The sequence below is a fragment of the Solanum verrucosum genome, unplaced genomic scaffold (genome assembly GCF_900185275.1).
Source record: "Solanum verrucosum unplaced genomic scaffold, falcon-dt-bn FXZP01000043.1, whole genome shotgun sequence".
NCBI lineage: Eukaryota > Viridiplantae > Streptophyta > Magnoliopsida > Solanales > Solanaceae > Solanum > Solanum verrucosum.
Window position 1 is genome coordinate 36,830 of NW_026020181.1, and position 19,018 is coordinate 55,847.

Below are 19,018 nucleotides of genomic sequence, written 5' to 3' on the forward strand. Positions count from 1 at the left end.
ATCATCTAGACGAGTAAGAAATGGCAGCAGACAATAATATAATATTTAAGACAGAGCTACCAATGACCACTTGTGATGTAGCTAGCTAACTTATTTTATCATCATTCCTAATGGCAGTGGCGTATGCAAGATTTTTTTAAACCGTATCGATATTTAAAAAGATTTCTAGCTATCTCAAAATCTTGGTTATTCTACAATGTAAAAGTGTTTGTTTTTGAGCAAGATGCAACTTGTGTACTCATGTACATGATTCATTTGATTTGTCACCTTGTTTCTAAGTGATTTTTTAATTAATTTATTTTTGTGTCAAATCTTAACGGTTAAATCGATAATGATCAATAACCGATATGTCAATATTTTAATGGTAGCATCTCTACAAATCGATAACCAATAAGTCAAACCGATACACAGTTCAAAACCAAACCGAACCGACCGATACACAGTGCAAGAATAAGACTTTTAAGTCTTATATTTCTTTTTTAAAATTAAAGATGATTTAAGTCTTTGAACATGCATAATATTTTAAACCCCAGGTCATCAATGCTTAGATGTTTCAATCAGGAACTACTGAAGGAGATGATGAACAAATTTTGTGCAAATTTTTCTTTTAAAAAAATATGGTGCAAGGATTTGAAGCTTGATCTAATTAAAATTTAAAGGTGAACAACGTCAAGAAGTCTAACAATCCGCGCAATGATTCAAGTATTAGGACTTTTCCCCCCTTAAAATGGCACTTTCCATAGGCATAATACATGTTTTATGACTTGTGGGATGGGTGACACTAGTCGATCCATGTGTTTCGTAGACAAAACCAAAAAAGTTAAAAGTTGGAATTTGGCTAATGTCAATATTTTGGGTTAACATAGTCGAAGTCGAGGCTTGAAAATTGCTATAGGTCTCTAGGGTTATTCAGGACTTAGTTGAATAGTTTGGACGGATACTTGAGTTGAAAACTAGTGATTTTTGGAGATAAAAGTTTACCATCATGATGAAGTTTTGCTAAAACTCATAATCTGAATATCTCAAGGTAAAAACAGAATGAGTTTGTCAGATCTAGGGAATGATAGTTGGAGTCTCTACAGCTCTCCCAAGGTTCCCTAATCTGAGGAAGTTGACATTTGGTTGGGGCTAGCCTTTGATTATGGTTGAGATTTAACCATCATCTCAATGATTAACTATAAGAGTACTCAACAGGAGAAACACAAATTCCAAAATGCTATAGTCTATAAATTACTCAATGTAGTAAGATTTACAGGCTATAGGCCCCTATTCCTTTGCTACTTTACATCCAGCAGTAATTACCAACTGCTGTTGCTAGTATTTTTTAAACCTAGCTAAGCTATCAAAATGTACTATTAGCTTGCCCTATTCAAGCTATCCAAATGTACAATTCACTTGCATCATCAACAAAATGAAATGAAGAATATGGCCAGGCAGGATATGGGAGCGGGGGATTCCGAGTCCAGACAATAGAATACAAAAGCTGGAGAACTTCCAGCACAGGAGTTGAAGGTAGTTTCTCTGTTGGTAGATGCATGTTCATCTCCAAGACAAAAAGATCGATTCAGACAAGATCGATCTTACAAACAAGATATCATGTGATTGGATCCTCATTTTTGCAGCAAGTATCATTATTCCTCATATGTGCAATTGGCTCCCTATTCAGTGTCTGAATCATTATTTAGACATCTCCGTCTAACAGAACGACGTTGGCGAGGAAAATTAAATGGACCATCTGATCTTTTCCTACTGCTCGTCATTGATACTTCGTCATTCACACCAACAACCAATGAAGCTGTGCATAAAGTAGCATCATTAAAAATAGGTTCAGATAACTTCAACAGAAGAACAAAGGAGAAGAATACTTGTGACAACATATCTTATCTCACTTATAACATCTTTCATCACATTGAGAACTACTTCAAAAAAGTAATAATAGGATGGGAGTTCCGTAATGCTACTGTAGGCGCATGTATGTCCTTATATTAGAGTTTTTCAACTTATCATATTATGCATTCAAACATGACTAGTCACAGAAAAAATAATTGTGGTCTATTTACCCTAAATAATATTTGTTGCAATTAGAAGTATTAATACAGTGTAAATGCATATATAATGTGAATGTTGACATTTCTCAGCTCTCTCTTTCTAATCTCCAACACAATATCTATAAATAGGGACATACCAGTGTCAGCCAATGCGTTCAAGGAAGAGTCTTTGGTTTGCAGCGGCTTCCCTGAGCTCAACCCATTTGCAACTGCAGAACCCCCACCTGCGCCAAGCCTAAGTGAAACCCAATCCTCAGTGTGAACGCCAGTTGACACACCTGGCTGACGCACATCAGCCTCAACTGATACATTTAATGGTAGAGGAAGAAATATATGAAGTGATCCCTGAATACCGTCACATAATACGGTATTGTTATTTAAACCATCATTCATTACAGCATTCATATGATCAACAGAAGATTCAGGAAGAAGAGTACAAGATCCAATGCCAGTGTCTGCAGCCAACGAGTAGCCATTGGTAGAGCTTGCACGGTTGATAGAACCCTGGTGCATAGCTGAACCAAATAACTGAAAGCTTGGGCCCTCCTGGTTAACAGTAGGCAAAGGCCACATATTCATCACAAATTCATTATCGTTTGCATTGAACAGCCCCAGGCATGAATTCCCATCATTAACAAGTGTTCGGTTGTCATGGCAAGAAGCTGAAATTCCTTTAGGCCTACCCGCAAAAGAGACTACAGGTGCATTGGTATGGTTGTTATTGTAAATGGATGCAGAAGAGATGAATGGCTCATTTTCTTCGTCAGAATCACTTAGGACAATAACTTCAGCACCTCTAGCTGGTGCTGGGGGGTTCCGGTCATTACAACCATATGCTGGGGCAAAATTTGGAGAAATGGTTTCAAGTTCAAACCCATTGGTAGGGAAATCAAAGTTAACGAGACCATCCTGATTAACACTGGGATCTTCACCTTCCTTGCCACTCACAGTGGCACTGCTGCTCATGGGAATGATATTTTGAACATGATTTTCTACGTTCTCTCTTACTCCATCTCCTTGTGGAAATGTCTGCATATCTTCAGGTTTGTTAATTTCCCACAAACCATTTCTATTCTTCTTCAACCCAACTTTAAGTCCACAGCTTTCAGAGCCTCCTTCCTGTATAACGTGCTTAAGAATTCCAGGCTTGGGTTTTGACTCTATATCTTGAGATTCAATGAGAGTACCATCAGGTAAGTGCCACCGTCCGAGATCACCAATACTCCTTCGATCACCTTCTGCCTTTGCACGCCAAGAACCATTAGGTTTCACTTCAATTTCCGACACTTCTTCTCCACAAGTTTGCAGCTGCACCAGAAAAGCCAAAAAGAAACAAAAAAAAGAATAATGAGGTTAACATAGTTAGATCACAAGCAAAACTAGCCATACCTGGGAAGTGAATAATAAATAACAAGACTAAGAAAGTGTAAAATCACAGATAATTACTACACATACCTGAGAAGTGATCCGATTGAAATACGGATCTATAATGATATGCTCCAGAGAGTAATTCTTGAGACAGATTGGGCATTGCCACTACATCATATCAATAACATTTGTTACTAAATAACAGCAGACACAACAGAGATTTTTATCTAAGCCTGACAGACACGTAAACCTGGGGCATAGTTACTTGCCTTCCTCGACCTTTGATTCATTTCAACAAAAATGTCAAGATCAAAGCAGCCCATATGTACACAAGGTTTGAACCTTCCGGCAACTTTCATTCTTGAACCACTCATCTGCACATAGATGCACATGAGAAAATCATAATGCGATTCATGCTGCCTCACAAAGTGGTAAACATGCAAGAAACCATCAAACAAAATAACCAAATCCAATGGAAGCAAATTATACAAATTTAAGATAGGAACAATTATCTCTCTTTTTTCCAGATAATAACAGGAGCTGGAATTTTGAGGCGAGTCAACAATAAATCTCTTTCCCTTTCTTTTTTTTTTTTTTTGGAGGGGGGGGGGGGGGCTCCAAAACTGTCCTCCATTTAAGTACCAACTTATCCGTGGCAGGATTGAACTCATGATGTGAGTTATGTACCTACCCCAGACATCGCATGTTGTGTTCTTTTCACTAAGCCTAAGTTCTGGCTGCTGGAGAAACAACAGCATCTATTAAACCCTCTGCTGATTTGTGGTTCATCATCTGACTTGATAAGGTGATGCCTCAAAAACAGAAAAGTCAACGCTTTTTCGAAGAAATAGACCCCATTGTTTCTTGTTTCAACAATCAAATCAAAACCTAAATCATGCATACTGCTGGAAAAATGTGCATTACAATTGCTCTGATTGCATGTGAGGAAGATTTCTAGGAGTAAGCTATTGCCAACTTTGCAGCTTGACTGTCTACTTTAAACCAAAGGTAAATAGGAAGAGGGGGAGAGAGAGCGAGTGTAAGGATATACCCCATAAAAAGAAAACTATGTGTGATGCAACCATAGCATAAAAGCAGGCTACGAAGGTGAAGATAGTGAAACTCATCAGGAAAATGCCAAATTTTAAATAAATATCAATCACTTTCTTCTTTTGGCAATGAGAGAGAATACATGAAAGAGAAGACCAACACCACAGGAAAGTGGAGCAGAGATTATGCAATAATTAAACATTAGAACATTGGAAAAGGGCAGTGGAAAAAAAAGAAGATTTCAATGTCGGAATTTGCTTACAGGGCATCGAAGATTGACTGTAATAAAATCCGCAACCACTTCGAGGTCACTGTCGCTGTCAGCATTTTCAGTGGCAGTTCCCCCACCAATGCAACGACGAATGCGAGCAAGAGCATCATCAAATGCCTCACCATCTAGCTCTTTAGGGATAATATTGAGAACCTAAAAAGAAAACAAAATTTTATTCAGACACCACCATAAAGGGTTAATACATCAGGACCAGGTGCATGTACATGTCTATTAATAGTCAAACTAGATGTAAAGTGATCAGAAATATACTACAAGCAGGGGAATAAAAGTAATAATAGAAAATAGCTTTAAAAAAAATTTAGAAAAAAAAAACTCAATTACAACTACATATGCCCAAACTCCACATCCCCCAGATGAACTTTGCTCAAGAGATGAATAGCAAGCAGTTGCCTGAGCCTACTTCAAGACATGTCTGAGAAACAGAAGTTCTCTGACTCGTTTTTGAGAATCTCAGAAATAAAAGCAGTTACTGCTCACTAGGGAAGATATAGTGCACAATTCTTAGAAACACATAAAGCAGCTATGGTGCAATACTATAAAAGAGAGAAGATGATGAGATGAAATGATAACATACACAATAAATTGTTCCCAAAAATATAATCACAAGCTTCTGCGAAATACTTAAAATGCAACAGCCTTTGAAACAAATAAGTTACGTGTAACTGGAGAAATTTGCCTACCTGTACGAGAGTACGACGCCGTACAAGTCTAACTCCAAAGCAAAAGATACGAGCATCACATCCTGTTAACAAAATTTTGTTCATTCCACCTCTGGAGCATAATGTGATCTGTCAAAACAGCAAGACATTAACTTGAGAGGAACATTCAGGAAAACAAAAGCTGTCCTGTATATATGTCGATACAAAAACCAAAAAATGGCAAGTAGCAAGCATGAAATACAACTACAAAGTATAGTCACAGATAGTTTTGCCTTAGGCAACCACGAGCAGCACATAAACGTACAACTAATCTGCTCCTCCCAAAAAACTAGGAAGATAGAAAGGTATGCATAAATAAAATACTCACTATTGCACCATCATCTCGACCATTTGCACCTAATAATTGTGAGCCAGGTCTATTTATGCAACGTACTGGAACTCCTGTTGGTTCAAATATAATAAAAATTACTGAACTGGCAAAAAATTCCTAAACAAAATTAGAAGTGAAACAGTTTTTATCATGTCTATGGAGATTGCTTTTGGAGAAAATAAACAAGAACAAAGACAGAAAATATATTTAACATGAGAAGGGTACAAATAAAAGTCAAAAACACTGTTTCAAGTTTGCTTGTGCCTGTGAGTTCTACAACTGCGTATTCTATAACAAGGCTGACCAGGCCTTTGCATCGGAAAGATGAAACATATTTAACACATAATATACAGAATATGTTGCCGGACCCAGAATGAATTACTGGAGAAGGATATATTTTCAGCACTTAATTCTGCATGGGTCAAGATTATATAACTGAAGCAAGACAGAGTAGAGCATACCATTGACCTGCAAATCAGCATACTGAGGCCACTGCATCCTAAATTCTACCTTGTCATTGAGAAGCATGCACCAAGCCTGAAATTTAACAAAACAAACACCATGAATACAGAATAGCTACTCAAGGGCAAGTTATTATATTCAACGAACAACCTGAACATCGTATTCCTGCTTCGCCAATAACTCCATGTCGTCTCTACTGAGCTGAAATAATTTCTCAATCCTTTGCATTTGGTTTGTGCTGAAAATTTTTAAAATGTTAAAAGTGATTCATAAATGGTATTATAGTTGCATCAACACACTATAACGTCAATATGAAGAAGGCAGTATGTTCACAATAGAACAGGCAGTTTAAAAGGGCAGAATCAATTCTTTACAAGGTAAAAGTTTTATTAATAGAAGTACCAAGAAGGTGCAGAAAAGTACAGAAACAAACATCATACAATAAGTTCAAGTTACATAATTCCCAAGAGAATCCAAGAAATCCATATTCTGATCCATATTGTCTAGCAGATTCCCCTCACACCAAAAGTAACAGTTTTTGAAGATGCAAGTTCTTGACTCCAGAAATATGGTTCTTCTCTCATTCCAAATGGTCCAGAAAATACACAGGGATAGGTCTTCCATAACTGTTTCTGGATACTTGTAATCTTATGCCCATTCCAGCTTTCCAGTAGACTTCTAACATCTGAAGGCATTACCCAGACTACACGGCACAGATTTAGGAGGAGCTCCCAGCAGCTTAGCCACTTTGCAATGAATAAATAGGTGATTGAGTGATTCCAGATCCTCTTCAAAAAGATAACATCTATTACTTAGCATGAAACACCCTTCTTCTGCAAATCATATTAGGTTAAGCATGCTCCTCTTCAAATTATAGTATGAAGAGGACAAAGAAGAGTCGTTAAACCGAGTGATTCCAGATTCTCTTCACAAAGATAACATCTATTACTTAACATGGTTTCCCTTCTTCTGCGAATTATATTGGGTTAAGCATGCTACTCTTCAAATTATAGCATGAAGAGGACAAGGAAGAGTTTTTAAACCATGCCCAGAAAGCACATAATAGATCCTTTCAGTGAGTTAATATGTCTACAATAAGTTCTACAGAATACCCCATTTGCCCCAAAAGAACATCATTATTACTATTTGAGCAATCAACAATTTTTCTTTGACCGTCATTGTCAAATATGATGTTTTAACCATAATAAATTGTGATAATTGTATTCTTTGCAGATTCGTAAATGTAAATCTAATTTTGAAAAAGCTAAGAATTCAATCCAATTCCACACCAAAAATTAGATGCGCTGTTCCTCATACTCCATACACCCATCATATTTTGTGGTTACAACTTAATAACGTACACAAATACATATCACAAACCAGCATAAAGAGTGGGAACGAAGCAAAGGAAGTCATATACTTAAAGGGATAAGACACAAACACCCCCTCAACTTGTCCCAAATTTCAAATACACACCTAAAGTTTGTGGCAGTCCTATGACTCCAGACTGCTCTGAAGTGGAATAATCACACCATCTTTTGCTGCAATGGCATAAAGAGTCCATTCACTCCATTTAGGCGTGTAAAGAGCAAAATCAGGTTAAAATTTTATTATCTACAACATTTCCTTTCATCAAATATATTTTCCCACTGTTTTCTTATTTCTCTCCATTTAAATTAGTGTTATTTCTCCCATTGTCGGCAGCACAAACTTTTGAGAAAAGGAAACAAAGCTTAGTTGTAATAGGTTTTCTGGCGATTACTCTTTTATCTCCTCTGTCCCTATCTCTTTTTATTTTCAAAAACTCCTCATAATACCCCCTTTAACACAGATTTGTAACAAAGAAACTTTGACCAGAAAAATTTTCTCCTGCGAGACCTTTTTCCTTCCTTTTTATTCTCTACAGCACCCCTCAAAAAACTCCCTTGAATCGGATCTAAAATGATTCTGCAGACTTGGTCAAATGGAAAATCAATTGCCAGAAAACTCTATAGAAGGATCTCCATTCCAGTATGGAAATGGGAAGAATCCTCTTGTGAATAGTGTCTTTGTACGTGTGGATGGATGTTGGTTATGACAGTGAAGGAAAAGGTGCAGCTTTGAAGTGAAATAAGAGATGGGTTGCTGGGGTGTGGTGAAGATATTGTGGTGGATATGGCAATGAGCATTTTGCTGGGTGGTTTATTGTGCATGGTTATCACTCATCAATGGGTGTGTATAGGAAGACGAATGGGATGGGGCTTTAGGTATAGAAAATTGGTGGTTGAGATGTTGTGATGTGTCGAGAGTGGAGGGATGAAGATGGTGCCTTGTGCATTTGCATATAGTGCGTGGAAAAAATGGGCATTGTTGTGATAGTGAAGGTCTTAAAGAAGAGAAAAAATGGGGAAAATTTTAAATGGTAAAATACATGTGTGACTGCCGTCTCTTACAACACTCAACACCAAATCTGGTTGTCCATAGAAAGCAAGTATTTATTCTACTTCGGAGAAGTCTAAGGAGATAATAAGATCCCTGCAAAGTTTAGGTATGTAGTTGAAAATTCGGGACAAGTTGATGGGGTATGTATGTGTTATCCCTACATTAAATGCCACAATATGACTTGGATGTAACTGAATGTGATTGAAATTAGTAACATTAAATGCCACAACATGACTTGGATGTAACTGAATGTGATTAAAATTAGTAACATATTTCTAGATGATGTCAATCTTACATTTTCAGATATTTTTCATGTTTAATTGGTACTTCGGACCTGACATGGTGTAGATACAAATACAAACAGAAGATCTGTCATTTAATAATATACTAACTATGCATACACAAAAGATGCAAGATTAAGCCCGTGTCATGAGCCCATTTCAAAGTGCTTTAATCACTCAAATACCAAACCCATCACTGGGAGAGATAAAGATAAGATCGTGTCCAATTATTTCCGTCTTTATGCCTCTCTATTGCATCAGACAACTAGAATAGTACCCTGTTATGCTAGAAAAAAACCCCAACCTATCCCATCTGTACGAGGGAAAGAAACAAAATTCTCCTTTCTAATAACCACCAAAATAGGCATTAAAAACTGTCTACTCTGACTTTGTTGACACAGTTCAAGGCGGTGTAATTAAAAGCCATAAGTTCGTCGATTCAAACAACGAAGCAATACGAAGTGAGCGGTCATCACTTCATGGGCAAAGCCATGCACTTTACACAAGTGTGTGTTCCAAACAATGACGTGGAAAGTGATCACAACAAGAGCAGTCAATTCTTTGAATCTAAACTTTGAAAAGCTGGATTAATATTGACATTATTGCAAATCGACATCAGATGATGAGATTAGTTTTTTTAACTGAAATGTTATTACTGTAGTACTAAATTCATATATGTATCGAATTGTAAAATGTCCAAAACTATGTGCATCACTTCTTGCTTTTTGCTTCATGACCTTATCACCTTTGTTGTGCTTTAGGATTTTGAAGAAAAAAGACTTGCTTTAAAGAAATTAATAACACAAACAAGGTAAACTTATATCCAAACAAGAAGGAACAGCAGCAGACCTATTCCTAGACATAATAGCTTCACAAGACTAAAAGGATACAAGTAACTCACCTATCTAAAGGTGCACTAGTGACAGCCCACTTAGTAGGAAATAAAGGCATTGACAGCGTCACCCAGAACCTGCATATAAATAATCCCATTAGTGAAGGTCAAAGCACTTACAATCATGTAAAGAACAAGGCAACACTTGAGTATATATATGCACAGAAAATGAAGTGTCAGTTCTGGGTACAATTAACACCACTACGCCAGCCTCTCTTTTAAGATTTTACTCCCACACTGGCAATCACCAGGTTAGCACCCACATCTTCTGTACACCGCTTATCGACATCTAGTAACAGTGATGACTTAACAAAACCAAATTAGCTGAAAAGCTCCCTGCTCGGAAAATCCTGAACATCTAAATCCTATGCTTAAGGATATCAGACCTACAACAAGGATATAAATATGAAGTGGCAATAACTTGCTCTGTCACAGATTAATCTGCAGGCTCTTTAAAGCCAAATTCTCCAACCCGTCTCCCACAACTGCAACCACCAAATCCCAAAAAGGAACAAAGGAAGAAAGTATAATTGAATATGCATGACCGTATGGACTATGATGTTTAACGAAGAAGAAGAAAACAGAATGTACTGTACTTGCACTGTAGCATCCTATGGTTTAGAAAATCAGATGAAGCTAAGTAAACAGAATAAGAAGTGACAACTTACGGATCTGCGCGACTCAATCTGCACAATTCACAGTAAAAAGTTTCAGGTAAAGCTGGAGGAGAACCCGCTTCTGTGGGTTTTTCCGGAATGATGACACAGCTTGCATGTTGCCATGCGCGGCATCTTATATTTTCACACTGCATGAAAAATTCCATTTTAGACTCAAAAATGAAATGTATTGAATAAAAAGAAACAGAAGCTTTAAATACTAGGGATGACACCATATATTGATACATCATCACATACAAGGAACGCATATACCCCTCACTGCAACAGAAATAGAATAATGAACACATAATTTCTGCACAAATCACAGCCATGCAGCGACGAAGAAGATGAAAATATGTCTACATTCAAACCATAATAATGCTCATAGAATATAACAAAGGTCAACAATAAAACATCTCAAATCTCAATATTGGTAGAGGCCAATATTAGACTAGAAAAACCTTGTACAATTGAAGATGTTTGGCATACAAAATTTACTACACACTTTGTTTGAAAGATAATCTGAAGATTAGAGGAGCCTTTCCTCAATCAGGGCAATATACACAGGATACTTCTGCATGTGCAAGTGTATTTTCACAATTAGGGCTGACGAAAGGATCAGCACAGAAGAGTAGAGAAACCTGAATCATCGTTTCAGCTTGTAGCGAGCTTCCACAGAGACATCGAATCTCCATCTGGTAAGTATCTTCAATTTCCTCTTTTAACTTTACATTACCGCTGTCTGAGACAATTTGCGACTTAGATGCTAGGTCAGTTGCCCCATTCACTTGCATTTTTCTGGAAGAAGCAACAAATATTACTATGGAAAAAAATCAAAGAATTCCTGAGTAAAGTGTACAAGGTAAAAAATTATCATGTCTGTTTCATCTAAGTTAACAAAGACAAAATGAATTACACATAATCATGTCGCATTGATGCAAATGGAAGTCTGAAATGAAGAAGTAATACAAGCTTATTTCCCGGTAAATCCCTATAAAAGAACCTTCACTCCTGTTACTTAAGTGTACTCAGGATCAGGGCTGTTTTATACCTGTAAATTCCATCAACAAGTTTGACAACCTCTTCCTTTCCAACACTATTTTTCTTTGCACACATTCCTGAAACTGTTCGAAATCACATAAATATGTTAGCATTCGCTATTCACAACAGTACGACTAAGAACATGGTTTTCTGCTCAAGCATGAAAGTCAACAAATACCACAACTAAGAGCAGGATACTAAAAAAGTATAGCAAGCATTTCACATAGAAAACTACACAAAAGGACGGAGGAACTCTTTACTCTAATTGTGCACTCAAAGGATAACCGAGGCAAGCAAAAAGTAACAAAATTAGTATTAGTTGTTTCATAGGCTACACTTAGAAATATGGTTTGGTTTGTTGCACAAATATGAAAGGAATTAAATCCTACATTAAAAACAGGACATTCGAGTATAATAAAAGTTGAACATAAAATAACAAAATAGAAGGAACTCTCAACCCGAATTGTGTGCACACAGAAAGGGACCCAGCTAAGTAAGAAGCATGATAATCACAATCAATGTAGTATCTATCTCAGTCTTTTCTTTTGCACGAGTAAACTCAAAATTCAATGGAAGGATTTTTTTTTTTTTGATGACAAGGGAAACCCGCAGCCGCTACCCTTTGGGAGCGCACAGGGTAAAACCCCCGCTCCTATGCAATAGCTCGCAAACCACATAGGAGAGGTAACCCGCACTAGGCAAGCCTGGTGCGACGAGCTTGACCCAGAAGGCAAATCCCTTGCTTTCGCTGGCAAGGGGTTTCGAACTTGAGACCTCCAACATGGAAGTCCCAAGCTCAAACCACTAGGCCACCCCGAAGAAGGATTTGTAGACAAACTTATTTCCTTGTCCCATTTTCCCCTTGTGGACATATATTAATTTGTCATTGAGTGCCTCCAAGCATATACTATTTTTCTTTCTTTGATACTGAGAAATCCATCTAGAGTCAACCCTTAGTCCAAGCACAGTGGGCCAACACCTCTACCCTTCTCCACTTCAATACTAGGCTTGGTTCACTTGGAGTAGGACTCAAACTTATAGCCTCAAATCCCTCAACCTTTGTCAAGAGAGCTAAGACCAGGAGCCACCTCCAAGGCGTACACTTAGATTCAATTGGTGCTTTTTTCAACCTTTGTAACCTTTTCTCTTCATAATTATTTGTCACAAAACTTTAACAAAGTATTTGTGTTCACTCAGGGTTGATGGAGTTTTGTAATTGCAAAATCTTTTTTCAAATTGTGGGTAATTCTTACCTTAAAGGTAGGGGTACGGTATGCATACCCTACCCTTCCCAGACCCCGCTTTGTGGGATTACACTGGGTTTGTTGTTAAAAACACAAAAACATTGTTGCTTATGTACATAAAAAATTTAAAGAGCAACCCAATGCACGAAGCATCTGACATTTGTGCAGGGTCCAAGGAAAGGTAGAGGTTACTCAGTTATTAAATTTTGAAAGGAAAGGTATAGTTTATTTAGTAATCAAATTTCAAAAAGGGAAGTTTGTCATTATTGTAAACTAGAAATCTATCAGAGTAAGCATCTCAGTGAAAATCTTAAGGCAATAAATGAAGTAGTAAAACTTTTATAAGCTTGTTTGGATGCCCATATATATCCGCTCTAGGAAATATTATATATTCTGACATCCTCCCGCATGTGTAATTGGCTTCTAAGTCTTAACAAGGATTAATAACTCATTTTTTTACTTTTTCTTTACTTTCAGCATGTCAACTGGTTTTTATTAGAGGACTGAAGTGATTCTACAAGCTAAAAGTGGGCCTAGAGCACTGAGTGTAGATTATATAGGCAAAAGTGTGATAAAAGCAAAGTGAGTTGCTCCCAAAATTGAAAGAGAAATGAACCAAGGGCAATTCTAATGAGTTGATAGAAAGGAGTCCAGCGCAGTGTTTTTTGAAGCGAACGCCTAGACTATTGAGGTGGAACCGAATGGCACCTTGCACATTACTTACATAGCAAAGCCAGTAACACTTCCCAATTTCATTACTGGATCTCCCTAATTGATATTTAGCGCCAATCTAATTCAATAGATTTTGACCATTAGGTTGAAAACCTAATTACCAAAAGTTCACCCTGATCTAAAAATATCTTTCAATCTAATTAGAGGACATAGTTAGGGAGACAGGACAAGTCCTCACAAGCCCGTATAAAAGAGAATAACCTAAGAACACCACTAAAATCTAGGAAGCCATTGTTTGAAGGAAGCAAAGGAGACACCAGAGAACTCTCCCGGAGAAGAGTGAGGGCATTGAGTCACATAGAAGAGGCAAGACGAGAGGATGCTTCTGGAGTCTGGATTTCTAAACACGCTTTCAATGTCTAGATAGAAACACTTTATTACTCTTTAGAATATAACAAAATAGTAACAAAGACAACACCGACCTATATGAAAAGGCTCACAATTGGCAAAATGGAAAAGCTTCACATGTCAAATTCTATTACTTTTATACATTAACATGTATATTTTTAATGTTAATTTTTTAAAATAATAAACATATGAATGTATTTATCTATAAATGATAAAAGAAAATATTAATTTATATATTTTCAAAATCTTATTTCTAAAAGTAATAAAATTAGAAATTTGTGAGACTTACACCCTGGCCTCAAGATTCCCATCTAGTCCCATGATAAGTAAATAATTTGTGCCTTTGCTTTTTAAAGTACTAGTCCACCCACAACAATAGGACAGGTAGAGACTATATACAATTTGAGCTAGAAGGATAAAGACACTACATAGGAACAAGTTTCCCAAGTCTTGCCCTGATATTATGTGAAAATCTGAATATCTAATCCAAAATCTTAAGGCAATGAACCGTATAGATCAAGACCCATTTAAACCCCTATATTTGATTTTAAAACAACATTATTATTTCCTAACAATAGAATTATTGAAAATTTTATTTCTATCTCTAAAAGGAAATAATAAAAGTTGAGTCAAATTGAATAGATTGGGTGATGACCCATCATCTTAAGCACAAACAGGCTTCGGGCAAGGTTGGGCATTAACTCATCTATTGGTTCAGCCCATCTTGACCCACCAAACTTCAGTCCAAACGGCCCATTTATCATCCCTACACTTAGGAGGAGGAGAGTTCCAGACGTACTAAAGTAGATCTTTTGATGTACATGAATGAACTACAGAGACAAAGTTTGATGAGGTCACACTAAAAAAAGTACATAAGAAATAGGAAAGGTTAGCCTTTGGAGGAAGGGCAGTTCTAGATACACTAAAATGAATTTCTTGACATTATAAGAATTTACTACAAAGACAAAGTTTGACAAGGTCACCCAAAAAATGAGTGCATATCACTTGTAGGAATGGTATGAAGAACGAAAAAATAGTTGAGAACAAACATAGATAGTAAAACTATATAAAACAATATCTACAAGTAGAATAGGTCTAACAGTTCCCTGGAATTTCTCCACGCAAGATATGTGGCTTCCTCACCTCGTTCATTTGAAAGAATAGCTAATATGCGATCAACAAGATCCTACATCATGACAAATACGACTGTCAGACACATACCCATGATAATAAAAAATAATTACTAATTCAAAGTTGGGTTACAGTGAAAACCAACTTGTTATAAAGAAAGGAAACCTGTGAATCATTAAAGTAAAATAGCCCCACAAAATTAAAGAAGCATACTCTCACTCGTACTAAAACTGATAACAAGATTCCAAAAGTAAGGCCTTATTCAAAGGAATAGTAGACAACACCAAAGTCTTACTACACATTCTTGTCAACAACTGATGAAAAGGACCAACTGAATAAAATGTAATTGAAACCCTAGAAAGATCATGATATAAATAACTTAGAAAGCAAAAAACAAATTGTTGGACTTATACAGAACAATATGGCTATAACACAACACAGATGTAACAAAGTAAGAGGAAACTGTTTGGCACATCAGGAAATATGAGAATGAAATTAAAAAGAAGTCAAGTTCAACATATAAAACCACGAACAATCAAATAAAATGTTCAAACCTGCTTCTTTCCTTGCTTTGAGAGACCAAGTTGAGTAAGCACATCTTTGAGCTCCTTTATTCGAAAATGTGCCAATTTATCCTATAAGAGAAAATTATTTGTCAATAAAAAAAGACAGGTGCATCCAGTTCCCTTATACCATATTGTACCCCAGAAGGACATTATATGAGATAATGCCAAGATTAATTTCCTACTTCACGTCGCAGTACTTTTTTATTAGACTATAACAAACTCTGACGAGATGAGATCAACTATCACAAGACTCCATAGTCCTCGCTCCTCGTAGACGGGAAGAGGTTGGACTACAATGAGGAGACTGTCTTGCTTGAGAAGATGAGATGAGATCAACTATCACAAGACTCCATAGTCTTTGCTCCTCATAGACGGGAAGAGGTTGGACCAATCATTCTCTTAAAGACTCGTTTGAGGCACACTACAGCCCTGAAAACTCACTTAAAGCCAAATTGTGTGCTTCCTGGCTTCAGTGGCGCTTCAGTGTGGACACTAAGGTGCCAATGTGTGCGCCTCATTACCTATGGGCTCTGTCTATAAGAGTGCAACAGCAGACGGTAAATACAGTTGGTAAATTGATACATTAATTATTTTAAAATGTTATGAAGGAACTTTTATTGATTAAGAAAAACCCAAAAGTTAGTTTTTTTTTTCAAAAGCCATAAAACTATTATTTTTTCATCTAAATCAGTATTTTAAACTGGCTATTTAACTTGATTGACATGATTGCATATATTTTGATTATAGTTATTCCAATTCCCTTGACCAAATGCTTATTGCCTGGAAATGGTGAGGTCGCCGAGGATGTCACACATTGTATTGGAGTGGGGTGGATTAAATGGAGGCGCATACGGAGTATTGTGTGAAAAGAATGTACAAAATCCAGCACCAAAGCACCAACGTAGAAGTTGTACGTTTAGGATATTTTGGTGCTTTTGACATATCCTCAAGTACACGTATTTGTTCCACAAGTTAGGGATCTTAATTACGGACTGTATATTGCAGATTTCAGCCAAGGAACTTGGAAGAGAAATTACATTATCCTAATTGGTTTGCAATCTAGCTGTTCAATTTCTATGATTCATGATATGAACTCTTTTATGGAGTAACGGTTTTTATGGAAACTTGATGATGTATTAGTTTAGATTTTAGTTTCTTGAATTAATACCTATTGTGTATTTTTTATGGTGAATTCATCGAGATTGTATCTTAACTTACTCAAGAGAGGAATTCAGAGGGAATCGTGTGCTTGAAGTATTTTCACTAGTGGTTCTCTAACAAGCTGTTTAATTTGAGAGAAGAATTGGTTGTAGGAGACTGTTTTTTTGAGTAAGGTTTTTTTTTTTTTGAGCAAGTGTAGGAGACTGTTATCAGAGTTGGAGTATTCGAGAGAAGCTTCATTGTTATCTAAAATATGCCGTTTCTAAACACACACATAAATTGAATTCTCAATGTGTTTCTGGTATCTTTAAGTTATAGTTATTTGAGAGAAAACTTAGCATATAGGGGACAGAAATAGACAATTATATCTGTGGAAACTAATTAATATTTATGTTTTCAATCAAAGAGCGAAATCTACACTAATCATCTAAAATCAGGTTTCTGCTTTCTTCCTTCAGTAAATCTCTTTAGTCTTAGCTAAAAACTTTAGATCACTTTAAATATTTGTTTGATGATGTTTGAACAAATTATTCTATTTAAATTGCTTTCAAGTTTCAACTACCAAGAATAAATTGATTTGACAGCTTATTTAGTCCCAAAGTCTCCACTTTTCACGCCCCTTTATTAAGAGATGCACCATGTTGCAAGGAATCAGCAAGGACCTAATACACGTCCTTGTTGGGGAATAATTTATTTCTTATTATTTAGCAAAAGATGAATTGTACATGTGAAGATCCATTCCTTTCCTATTCCTAGGTGATTCACTTCTTCTTTCTTTTTTAGTCTTCTTTCTTTGAAAATGAGTTCAATTAATTTGTTTCAGCCCTAGTTTTAAAGGTTAGGTTCTCTGTGGGGGTTCGAGCCCTAACTATACTATATCTGACTAGCACAGGCTTTATTTTCAGTATTGGTGTTCTGCCCTCATCAATCAACTATCATATCAATTTACCAATGTATTATGTATGTCATTCTTGCATTAAAAAAAACTCACCTTTTTAAGGAAAATAACTCTAACTTACACTTATACTATAAAAGAAAGCAACCAATTCAATGACAGTTGATAAACAAAAGGTGATTAAATCAATGCCAGCAACAGAGCAAGAAAACAAAAATCAATGACATTCGATAAACCCTAATTACCTTGCAGCTAAGCATTTTCACACGCCTGATGATACTCCACTACAGAATGTTGTGGCCTGATCACAAATTCACCCAGAAACAACACATGAAAACATCAATTCACATCCAAATTATTACCAGAAAAAATCAAAATCCTAAAAAGAAAAAATTCAATGGAATTCCTTAGCAAGTTTCAAATAAAAAACCGATCATAAAATGGAAAATTCACAAAAAAATAAAAAACAACAATTAGAATTGAAGTATTAATCAAAAAATGAGAAAAGAAATTACCTTCAGGATGAACCTGAAATCACCTAGGGTTTATCAGCAAATAGCTGCTGCTTCACGGCGATTTAGCTTCTCTTTTTCGCATATATATTTGAGATTACCGACCTTTTGGACTTTAATTCATATAACCTATAATCAGATTACTACCAAATATTACGGATGTATCCTTCATTATCAAATACGGTTTATTTCATGCAAACAAATCCGGGTTTGGATCCTCTCACTTATATGGGACTAGACACATGTCCCCCGTGCTAGCATAGGCCCTAGAGCTATCAATATGGGCTGGGTTATCTAATTCGAATTAATTTATACAGGCTTTAAAATTTGACGGATCAGGTCGGGCTAACCTATTTTTGGTGTGGACCAAAAAATGATTGGTTTAGCCCACAAGTACGTGGGCTACGGACTTTATCGGGTCAGCCCTCTTTTCTTAAAGGGAAAATTGTATATAATAGCAAATTATTAACTCAAATTAAATGTTATAACCATAGTTTGATTTAATTGTACCCCATAGCAAACTGTTGTTATATCGTATCTCTTCTGGTGAATCTCGCTCGCCTCTTTCGCTTCATACAAACGCAAATGTATAAAATGTGTTTGTGTTTGTATAAAGCGAGAGAAAATTATATATATATATATATATATATATATATTAACTAAAAATAACGAGTTAGAATAAATATGCAGATTGATTTTTTAAATCCTACTCAGTACTCCCTCTCACGCTGTGTCCTATCATGTTTGTCGTGGATTTTTTGCTATATATATATATTTCCCCTTTTTATATTACCCCGTTCATATCTCTCTCTTAACCTGTGTTCTTGATAACTTCTTCTTTAACCCCACCCCGGAAATGGCACACAATGTCATTTAATCATGGCGGACT

The 19,018-nt window shown here is 36.3% G+C and overlaps 1 protein-coding gene across 1 annotated transcript; it reads right to left on the reverse strand.

Moving 5' to 3' along the window:
- Positions 1-1,206: 1,206 nt before the first annotated feature.
- Positions 1,207-18,227, reverse strand: LOC125829210 (E3 SUMO-protein ligase SIZ1-like). Its single transcript, XM_049508455.1, has 17 exons — positions 18,133-18,227; positions 17,863-17,918; positions 15,550-15,630; positions 15,008-15,050; positions 11,551-11,623; positions 11,141-11,297; positions 10,512-10,648; positions 9,853-9,921; positions 6,400-6,487; positions 6,249-6,324; positions 5,785-5,858; positions 5,439-5,546; positions 4,729-4,890; positions 3,686-3,790; positions 3,504-3,584; positions 2,186-3,356; positions 1,207-1,795 (listed from the first exon to the last, which is right to left on the reverse strand). Exons 2-17 carry the CDS (start codon positions 17,875-17,877, stop codon positions 1,659-1,661), a joined length of 2,577 nt encoding a protein of 858 aa, XP_049364412.1. The 5' UTR covers positions 17,878-17,918; positions 18,133-18,227; the 3' UTR covers positions 1,207-1,658.
- Between the last annotated feature and the right edge of the window lie 791 nt (positions 18,228-19,018).

What these genes read in the sequence shown, in the direction of transcription:
- LOC125829210 (XM_049508455.1), bottom strand. An exon ending in CAAAGCAAGGAAAGAAGCAG is followed by an intron (nt 15,051 to 15,549) that starts GTTTGAACATTT and finishes GTCATGATGTAG; the next exon opens with GATCTTGTTGATCGCATATT. An exon ending in AGATTGAGTCGCGCAGATCC is followed by an intron (nt 9,922 to 10,511) that starts GTAAGTTGTCAC and finishes ATTTATATGCAG; the next exon opens with GTTCTGGGTGACGCTGTCAA.